Below are 11299 nucleotides of genomic sequence, written 5' to 3'. Positions count from 1 at the left end.
AATAACCTGGATTACTTATTCATATCATTATTAGTGAATTATATATAATATTTCTTATTAAATATTTAAAATATTTAATGGACAAAAATGTTGATATTTTCATGGTGGGTATTATCATATCACATTATTTAAATGGATGAAAGCAATAGATCAGGGGTGCCCAAACCTGTTCCTGGAGATCTACCTTCCTGCAGAGCTCAGTTCCAACCCTGATCGAACACACCTGTCTGTAATTCTCAAGCGCTCCTTCAGATCTTAATTAGTTGGTTCAGGTGTGTTTGATCAGGGTTGGAGCTGAACTCTGCAGGAAGGTAGATCTCCAGGAACAGGGTTGGGCACCCCTGCAATAGAGATCGGGCATGCATTAGTGCAAGTAGCCAGCTTATAGTTTTACAGGCTGTAAACCAAAGGGAGGGAAACGACTGCTATGTCATACCAGTTATTCATCTGAATCACATTAAGAGGGCAGTTGCCATTATCTAAAAAGCATGTCTTTCAGAAATGGAATCAAATGCTGATTCATTGCGACTTCGTTTCAATGTCATCATTCTTATGGAACGGACCTCGCTGTAGGCCTACAGTAGCGGCTAATAGCAAACTGATGTTTACAAAACCCTACTAATTTCACGAGGAAACACATGGCTGAAAAACATGCAATTTGTTCTTGATTATAGAAGTGCAAACTGAACAGCTCTATTATTTTGGGTTTAGTAAACAAACACACAACTGAACGACTTCAGCTTGAAAGGAGACATGAATATCACGATGCAGGAGTGGATTTTTAAGTGCAATCAAAAACAAAATGCACAGTCAGTTTGTACCCACATACCTCGTTGTAATCTCGGTATGCTATACCTCTTATATATGAGGTTATAAATCCGAGAAAATATATTTGTTGCCTATAGGGACAAGAGATGGAGAGGGTCAGCATCATTCACATCGAGAGAGAGAGAGAGAGAGAGAGATGGGGGAGTGTCATCACTCAGTGTTTGGTTTTTTCGTCGCGGTAGAGCTCCTCTGTGAATCTTGGAAATTACATTTGAAAAGAGTAATAAATACAGTGAACGTATACCGAAGAAAACTGTCCTGACACTGATTCCTCTGTCGACTTAAGGTAATGTCAAAAATCTTCGTTCGCGCAACAAGCAAGGCACCCAACACATTTGATAGGCTCAATACGTTTTTGCATACTACATACTAGCGTAATGCATGTTTCTACACATTATTATATTCTCTGTGTATGTGTAGCCATATGAGAGCAGCGTGCCGCGACACCACAGTAAATATGACACAACGATGCGCTCATATAATCATTTATCAATCGCGTAATGATTGCATGACAGGCAAAATTGTTAAATCCACATCGCTGGATTTAAATTAGGTCTCTATTTTAAATATGATTCATAGTTTCTTTATTATTTGGACCAGAGGGAATGTCTAACTTGTCTTTGTTTACATATTACGAGTGATAAACTACTCAGGAGAAATTGGAAACGGGTCTATATTCATCTTGTAGCTATTTGTCATTAAGATATCACTCATTAAGGTTGTATGAGGTGTAATGCGTAATTTTAAGAGCTTATACATACATTGATCAAATTCAGTCTTAATTCCTTCCAATACTTTAACATCAAATTATTACTTTAAATCAGAGTTAAGTCTTGCATTATAGGCTGTTATTTCTCTTCCACAGAATCAGTCCCAGATTTTCCTGTTCGACTGGCACCTGACCAGTGGAAGACTTGATTTTTACATCAAAATGATGCTGATATGGATTGTTCATATATAACATAACATAAATAATAAATGACATCACTCAGTGAGCATCATATAACAAACATCTACCTTTCGTTTGCTGTTTGGGAGGTATTGTTATGGACCTAGAATCCAAGGCTGTGTAGGTGTGGATTTGGTTTTGACATCATGGGTTGTGGAGGCTCCAGAACGGATGTGTTGGAGCCGAGATATATCGAGAGCTGGACCAAAGAGACAGAATCCACCTGGCTGACCAGCACTGACACAGAAATACCCCTGTCCTCCATCCAGAGCATCCCCTCGGAAAACTCTTCAGAGGTGGGCTTCCCATCAGAAAAGACTGCCAACCTCGGTGAGAACGGATTGAGATCATATTTCAAGGCTTTATTCTAATTTTTTAAAGCTTTTGAATTAATGTCTTTATATTTAATTAGCTGAACGTATCATTTCACCGAAGTAACTCAAATTTAATCTGTCAAACTTTTCAAATGATATTTCCTTCCCAAAAGTACAGGGAAAGTGTTGCGAGTCTGCTGTTGGTGAGCAATTCATTCAAGTAGGCCTCTTGTTGCCATGGTGATGGTTAAATCCCTATACTTCAGTACAACAATATGAGCAAGGATGAACACAATAAGCGCTGCTTACCACTTTTGGGCAGAATTATATCAGTATATCTACATATACACTACTGGTCAAAAGTTTGAAATATTTTTTTTTATTATGCAAATAGTTTTTTTCTTATATGCTTGCCAAGGCTGCATTTATTTGATTAAAAATATATATATATAATAGTAACAGTGTAAAATATTATTCCAATTTAAAATTTTAATTTTAATATATTTTAAAATGCTGCATTTTTATTAAATGCATTATTTTAACATCATTACTCCAGTCTTTAGCGTCACATGATACTCAAGAAATCATTCTGATATGCTGATTTGCTGCTCAAGAAACATCAGCTTTGCCATCACTGAAATAAATAGCATTTTAAAATATATTATATTAGCAAATATAGTATATTGATAGTATATATTAAATATATACTTTTATATATTTTATTTTATTTTTTAACAAATCGGCCTTGGTGAGCATGAGAGATCTTTCAAAACTTTTGACTAGTAGTGTATATATGTATAATTTATAAATCATTTATAAATCATCATACATATTAATGTATGTATATTTTCATTATATTATTTTTAAACATTAAATTTAAGTTTATATACAGTATAAAATAACAATTAAAGGAATACTATCTACAGATAGATAGATAGATAGATAGATAGATAGATAGATAGATAGATAGATAGATAGATAGATAGATAGATAGATAGATAGAATTGTGAAACTTGTGTATTAAATAAATTCAATGCACACAGACTGAAGTAGTTTAAGTCTATGGTTCTTTTAATTGTGATGATTTAGGCTCACATTTAACAAAAACCCACCATCTCAACAAATTAGAATACTTCATAAGACCAATAAAAAAAATTTTTTTTAGTGAATTGTTGGCCTTCTGGAAAGTATGTTCATTTACTGCATATGTACTCAATACTCGGTAGGGGCTCCTTTTGCTTTAATTACTGCCTCAATTCGGCGTGGCATGGAGTTGATCAGTTTGTGGCACTGCTGAGGTGCGGAAGCCCAGGTTGCTTTGATAGCGGCCTTCAGCTCATCTGCATTGTTGGGTCTGGTGTCTCTCATCTTCCTCTTGACAATACCCCATAGATTCTCTATGGGGTTCAGGTCAGGCGAGTTTGCTGGCCAATCAAGCACAGTAACACCATGGTCATTGAACCAGCTTTTGGTACCTTTGACAGTGTGGGCAGGTGCCAAGTCCTGCTGGAAAATGAAATCAGCATCTCCATAAAGCCTGTCAGCAGAAGGAAGCATGAAGTGCTCTAAAATGTCCTGGTAGATGGCTGCGTAGACTGTGGACTTCAGAAAACACAATGGACCAACACCAGCAGATGACATGGCAGCCCAAATCATCACTGACTGTGGAAACTTCACACTGGACTTCAAGCAACATGGATTCCGTGCCTCTCCACTCTTCCTCCAGACTCTGGGACCTTGATTTCCAAATGAAATGCAAAATTTACTTTCATCTGAAAAGAGGACTTTGGACCACTGAGCAAAAGACCAGGGCCCATATTCATGAAAAATCTTAGTGCTAAGAGTTGCTCCTAATAACAAAATTCTAAGAAAATTCTTAGAAATGTGGGTGTTTCCTATTAAAATTAAAGAAAAGATCCTAGTAAAGAAAAAAGTAATTCAGAAAGCATCTTAACCCTTAAAAGAGGTCTTAAGGTCCAAAATTGTTAGGAGCACGGACGAGGACTTTTAAGGGGCTTAAGAGTTTCTTTAGCAGCGGAGAAAATGGACGAAACATGAAGATGGAGAAGAAATGTGTTGCACACAATGCACGACAGTGAGTTAATAAGACGCTACACATTAGCTCATGCAGCAGGGATCATCTTTGTGACCGATTTTATTAGAGACACGCTAACAACTCTGACACCGCGCTGAAATGCCGTAGCGCCAGAAATGGAAGTAGGGTAAGTAATCACTACATTAACATATTTGGCAACTGGAAAAATGCAACTATGCAGCAGTGATGATTTGGGTCTGTTACAGCACTTATTAGGCTTATATGTCTCTGTTCATTTCCTATAAAACTCGCGGGCCCCCCAAACGAGTTACTGTGCCCCCCCCACTTTCCATCCTCTGCACTCCTTGCTGAACGCGATCGATTTTGAAAGCGAAAGTACCGATAAAACAGAGCACATAAAGCGATTGCACACTTTAGCGAGCGTCAGCAACTGCACGAGATCACAGATTGCAGCCCCCCCCCCCCCCCGACACACACACACACACACACACACACACACCGTGATTTGTGCCCCCCCTAGAAATTTAAATGGCCCGAACCCAGAGAATACCCCAAAAAGCAATGAGTGTAGGACAGCCGCCAGACTGAGATCCCCCCCAAAATACGCACTAGAGATCTGGCGGGAGCTAATTCCGAGGAGTAGCCTGTATGCAGGGCCGGGGGAGCCTATGAGCTCTGAGGGAGCGTTTTGGCATGCATGGGTAAGCTCCACCGGTTGCTGGTGTGAACTGTGTGGTTTAGGGCGACCGGTCGGGGAGGGCTCGAACCGAAGCTCAACGGTGTGCTCATCACGTTGGGACGGGTGAGCCCTGCCCACTGATGGAGGAGCAGCGTGGTTGAGGCCCTGACCAGGAGGACCCGAGTTGCCTGCAGTGAGATAGTTCACGGAGTCGGCGCATGGGCCCTACTGACCGTCAGCCCCTGCTAATCAGAGGACAGAGGGCGGTTGTCTGGCCAAGGGGGCCCATGAAGCCTCCGGCTTGAGCTCAATACTCCAAGGTCGGACAAGTGGGTCCCATCGGCTTGGCAGATAAAAAGAGTTTTGGACGTCCGACAAGGATGCTCTCGCGACAAATCGGTCTGGCTGGGAGGCTCTCGCCGACACCCGACTGGAGCACAATACTCACCGTATCGGATGGGTAAGCCTCGCCGAGCGTGGGACTTGAAAAGGTAAGGTTGTCTGGCCGGGATAGCTCTCACCGGGGTCCGTCAGGAGATCTGGCTCACTCGGACAAGTGAAGACAGAAAGGTAGAGTTTGTGTGGTCGGGAGACTTCTCCGACATCCGTCTGGAGACTGGCACTCGCAGCATGGATGGGTAAGTCTCGCCAGCCGTAGGATGGAAAAAGTAAGTTTGTCTGGCTGGGGGGCTGTCGCTGACTTCTGACGGGAGCTCAATGCTCGCTGTGTCAGATGGCTAGGCCTTGCTAAGCGTGAGACTTGAAAAGGCAAGGTTGTCTGGCCGGGAGGCTCTCGACGGCGTCCGTCGGGAGATCAAGACTCACTGTGACGGACAGGTAAAGACGGAAAAGATCAAGTTGTGTGGTCGGGAGGCCCTTGCCTAGCATCCAACTGGAGATGAAACTCGCAGTCTGGATGGGTAAGTCTCGCCGGCCGTGGTATGGAAATGGTGAGTTGTCTGGCTGGGAGGCTCTCGCCGACTTCTGACGGGAGCACAATACTCACTGTGCCAGATGGGTAAGCCAGGAAGGCTCACGCAGCATCTGACGGGGGCTCCGCACTTGCGGCATCGGACGTGTAAGCGTCGCTGGTGGTCGGACGGAAAAGCGAGGTTGCATCCGACGAGAGTTCACTACTCACGGCATCGGATGAGTGAGTCTCGCCGGTAGTCGACATAGAAACATATTGCTCCACCGGGAGCGCTCTTGCAGCATCTGACAGTGAGTTCAATACTCAGGGTAATTTGAGGTTTCTAAAGGGGTAGATGCTACGATGATTACTTGCATGATTGTAAGACAAATCCAATAAGCTGTTTATGATAACGCGTCCGAAAATCTTCGTGCTGCTTGCAACCAAAGGTTAAGCGTACAATGAAATAGAATTCCCTGTGCTGGTGTACCCCATATAAGTGCCATGAATCTGGATGGATAGGCATGGCTTGGAAGCTGAGGTGATGTCGACTTTTGCCAGCCAGGTGCTAAGACCCATGATTTATCATATGGATTGCATGATCAATGTCCTACTATTGGGAGAGAATTCGTCGAGGGGAATCGAGGTGTTTATGCTGAAACGGGTAGTTATGCGAAGCTGACAAATCAATAGGCGTTTTTTACCCCAGAATTTCCTAGCAGCCACTCAAATGGGCTAATGCTGAGACAGCGGTCAACAAAAGAGCTGATCATGAACCCTCATTTAATTTGCGCCACCTATAGGGGAAAGCTGAACAGATTATTTAAGTGAAACAGCTGAACAGAATGAAGAATTTGAAAAATTGGCAACTTTTGACGTCCATATTCAATAATTTATGATTGATGCAGCGTTTCTGTCGTACAGAAATGGCCAAATGTTAGAGATTAAGTGGACATTTGAATTGGATGTTTTAGCTGAACGAGGATAAGATCGCGCGGTGGCTTATAGACCAGTGGTTCCCAACTCATCCCGGGGACCCCAAGTAACAGCACACTCCACATGCCACCCCCCATTTAACACACCCGATCCAACTCATCAGCTCACTGGTAGAGGCTGCAAGACTTGAAATGGGCATGGCCCGTGAGAGAGAGACACAAAAACGTGCAGCGGCCAGGGGCCCCCAGGACAGGCCCGAGAACCACCAATATAGACGATTGTCTAGCTATTGGAGCCCTCTGTAGGCTTTGGTGTAATGCGGATGTGCATGATATTGTTTAATAAATTATATTAAGTTCTCAACAAAACCATGTTACTTACTTTTGATACTTTATACAAATGATTATAGCCTATTGGGAAACTGATGGAAGCGTTAGAGAAAAAGGGAGTATGAGAAAAAGATGTGTGGGTCTGTGTTGCGAGCGGAGGCAGCCTCGCGCTTGCTGTGGCTGTAGGCCACAGGAAGGGAGTCCGGAAAAACTTGTGTAGCCTGCTCTGCTAACGGAGGTAGCCTCACGCTAGCGTCTGGACAAAAGGGGTTAGTAGCGGGAGGAAAAAGACTGAGATGTGTGGGCTTGTGTTGCAAGCGGAGGCAGCCTCGTGCTTACTTCTGCTGCTGTAGGCCACAGAAAAAGTGGTTTGAGACTTTTAGCTGGACACGCTGGAATGTCCAGTTAGCCTGCAGCGTTGCCGATTTAGCCATTTTATTGCACTACCCTAGTAACTTGTTTTTCAAGCAACTAGCAGCAAATGTGGTGACTTAAAAATTAAAGTGGTAAAGTTTTTTTTTTTTTTTTTTTTAATCATGCAAGGAAGAAAAATATTGAAAGAGCTAGCCAGCCAAGTGGCACATGGGCTGGTAACGTTAGATACTTTGGGAGAGGTGCCTAGCAGTACGCACTTCACATGAATTAAGTTGCAGTTTGCACTTGTTGCCTTAATTTTTTAGTTTGAACCTATGATTGTTAACCATTTACTGTTGGTCCACTGTGATCAACAGTGAAACTTTCCTCTTCCACTGTTGGTTTTATCCGCAAAACAAATTAATCTTACCCAGCTTTTCTATCCATTTATTGAAATGCAATGTATAAATTACAGGCAAAAATGCTGGTGAAAAATAAGGAAAGTTTGAGTAATTCCAGTGTGTATCCTAAGCGCTTGCGTCATGGTTACATAGAGACATTAACATCCATTGATGTCGCGACGTCTTTTAACAACTTTTATCAACAAATTACCTGCTTTTAGCGATTTTACCTGAGGATTATTTGGCAACACTGGTGGTTGCGCCGCTAGCGGAGGCCGCCTCACGCCAGCATCTGGAAACAGAAGCTAGAGGCCCGGCTGCATGAACTTAAAAATTTAATTAGCAAGCATATTTGTAGCAAACCAAGGTAAGGCGCTGCGGCCGGCAAAGCCGCGGTGAAGGCTGAGCCGAAGCGGGAAGCAAGTGAGGCTTTGCTGCGGTGAGAACTGGGGCCCCAGGCTCGTTGAAGGCCTGCTGCAGAGACCCGACGCTTGCAGAGAGCCGGGTCTTTAGCGGGACAATGGTGGTGTCGAGCGAGGTGGTTTCGGGGCTTTACTCGATCTATTGGCCACCCTGGCGGCTGGAGTGGATAGGAGTGAGGTTGGCTGGTTTGCGAGGTGATGGAAGATCGTGTAAATCTGCTTTGTTTACCCTCCGCGAGGACGGTGCGTCGGAATTAATCAGCGTTTGCCTCAGGCTTAAATTGCCTTAAAACTTAAATAAGTTGAGTCTGTGATGTAATGGCAAGAGGTGTGGACCGAATGCTGATAGACCGTCGAATGAGTGGAGGTATGTCAGCTGTATTTATATCCGTGTGTTGATTGACTTGATTGCGTGCCACTTGTGTTTAATTAGGCTAAGTATCTGACGTGCTCCTCCCAAACTTTGTTAATAAACCATCATTTATTGAGATGCGCCTGTACACTCATACCTGAAATATGGTCACCAAAGCAGTGATTTTGTTAAAGAGAATGAATAACTTCCATATTTTTTTTTCTGGCCACAGATCTCTTTGATGATGGTCTGCCTTCTCCAGTTCAGGCATATCTGAAAGTGTGTTCTGCCATATCTGAAGTGGGTCTGAATGACATGAAAACTGGCAGCACCCCTGCGATCCTCTCTTCTCAAGAACAGGAAGTGCTGTCTTCTTCCAGTACCACAGTGCAGAGGAGAAGCATGTTACAAACTGAGGAAATAGTAAGTATTTTAATTGACCATAATGGTTTTTATTTGGCTTAGTCTTTTGCACACAGCATGTGTGAACAAGACACCGTAAACTACATCAGTGTTTCTGACCTTTGTGTTATGTATTGCTTCATCTGCACCACACCAGAAATGTTTCTTTTGACTTATTTTACAGAATATAATTTAGCATTATTGTTCATTTTATTGGACTTGTAACCCGAAGGTCATGGGTTCGAGTCTCAGGTCCGGCAGGGAATGTAGGTGGGGGGAGTGAATAACCAGCACTCTCTCATCCTCAATACCACGACTGAGGTGAGACCCTTGAGCAAGGCACCGAACCCCCAACTGCTCCCCGGGCGCCGCAGCATTGGCTGCCCTCTGCACTGGGTGTATGTTCACTACTGTGTGTACACTTGGATGGGTTAAATGCAGAGCACAAATTCAGAGTATGGGTCACCATACTTGGCAACACACCACTTCCCCTTATTGTACATTTTATTTCAAGTCACAAAAGTGTTTTTCCTTGGTTTAGTTTTTTTTAATAATTATAATCCTCAAACGCACTCACTATTTATATAACCTTTTGTTTATTCATCCGAGAAATGTGATAGATTTCCAGAAATCTTACTAATCAAAACTTTAAACTGTAATAAAATGTTGAAAACATTTGGTAATAATCATGTCTTAAAATCTTTCAATGTTATCTTTCAATGTTAGACCAAATGGCAGGACAATCGGATGTCCACCAAGCAAGTGACCATCACTGTGACTCAAAGCATCCGGCAGGTGGACAAGAGCGGGAAGATCAAGGAAACTTCACAAACCACATATGAGGTCATGAAACCGGTGGATGGTTTGATGGATGCAGCAGTTGACTCGATGGCTCAATGAGGTGTTCACCCAAGACCTCATGAAGACTGTATCTTGGATTTCTGGAAAGCTTTGGTGAAGATGTCAGCGACCAAAGAAGTAAAAAGCAGGGATGACCTAAATGAAGAAGTTCATCAGTGCTGTGATTAACGGGTTTCAAGGGTCAGTTAATTGTTAGTTTCATTATTCAGTTGCACTTGACTAATTTAATAGTGTCTATTTTTATGTACATCTTTTCTCTGTAATGAATATCAAAATGTGCCAACGAAAAGAATCTTAGTAAAAGCATCTACTGTACATACACTGAAAGCACAGGATAGATCAGGAAGGGCAATCGACATATAGACACTTAACGAATGGCTGATTGATTTTGTGAAAAGTGTAAAAAAGTATACTTAAATGGTTTAAAAACATACCAACAACACATGTTTGGTGGCTTGAAGTTGATGTACTGCTTTAATTTTGATTTTGGATTTGAAAATCAGGGCTCTTACTACCACACTATTGTTGCCTTCAGCTTTTTGGGGTACAAGCGCAAACATTTGTTCAAAACCTAATTACAGTTTCTGTAGCAAGCTAGCACTACTGCAAAAGTAGTGTGCAGGAATATAAAGCAGCTCTGTTTTTGTTATTCCAATATTGTTTGATATCACTGCTTTACTGGCTGGAAGATGTTTATTGTTGAGTTATTAAATATCTATTGGAAGCACATCATAACTACTACTGTATCGTAATCTTTCACTGGCTTCACTCTCCGAATTAACATTTTACAATAAGGTTCTGTATATGAACATTAATTCATTAGGTATTATGAAGTAACAATGAACAATACATTTACAGCATTATTAATACAGGTTAATGTTAATTTCGACCTATAGTGATATTTGCATTTTTTATAAATTTGTTAAAATCGGCATTAAATCAATTGATTTTGAAATCAAATCAGTTAAAAAGTATGAACATGGTTTTTGGAACAAGCAAGATTCAATTATTTAAACTATGCAATTAATATTTAATGGAGTGGTTATTGCACATTTAAAACATTATTACAAATCTCATTGCTGTTTCATTTAAGTATGACTGACAAATATGCATCATATTAGGTTTATTAATAATAAAACTGTCTAGGAGGGAAATTGTATATGCAATTAAAATCTTGAATCGAACAATAAATTGACATTCACTTAAAAATGTATTGTTCATGGTTAGTTCCTGATCCCTAATGCAATAACTACTGTTCATTAATTGAACTGTAATGTAAAATGTTAAGTTAATCTATGACATTTTAAAATTAATTTTGTTTCTCAAAGGAATTATAATAAAAGTTAATTCAAATCCCCAAATCTTTAAAAGAGGTAAACGGACATTGAACAAGAGCTGATAAAATGTAAAAACTGTAACTTGAATGCAATGTAATATTAAAACGCCTGTTAATATATTCTGTTAGAATATCATAACAGGCTTACAGAGTTAATTTAAAAAGAACTG

At 41.3% G+C, this 11299-nt stretch overlaps 1 protein-coding gene across 1 annotated transcript; it reads left to right on the top strand.

Moving 5' to 3' along the window:
* Positions 1-1923: 1923 nt before the first annotated feature.
* On the top strand, positions 1924-9832 carry baalcb (BAALC binder of MAP3K1 and KLF4 b; the record flags this gene model as incomplete). The annotated part of the gene is made up of 3 exons (XM_079375776.1): positions 1924-2107; positions 8763-8953; positions 9659-9832. The coding sequence occupies 3 exons, from the start codon at positions 1924-1926 to the stop codon at positions 9830-9832; spliced, it is 549 nt and encodes a 182-aa protein (XP_079231902.1).
* Positions 9833-11299: the final 1467 nt, after the last annotated feature.

This window comes from Barbus barbus (assembly GCF_936440315.1).
Source record: "Barbus barbus genome assembly, chromosome: 24".
NCBI classification, from domain to species: domain Eukaryota; kingdom Metazoa; phylum Chordata; class Actinopteri; order Cypriniformes; family Cyprinidae; genus Barbus; species Barbus barbus.
The sequence above is the reverse complement of the archived record's forward strand: the minus strand, read 5'-3'. Positions and strand labels throughout refer to the sequence as shown.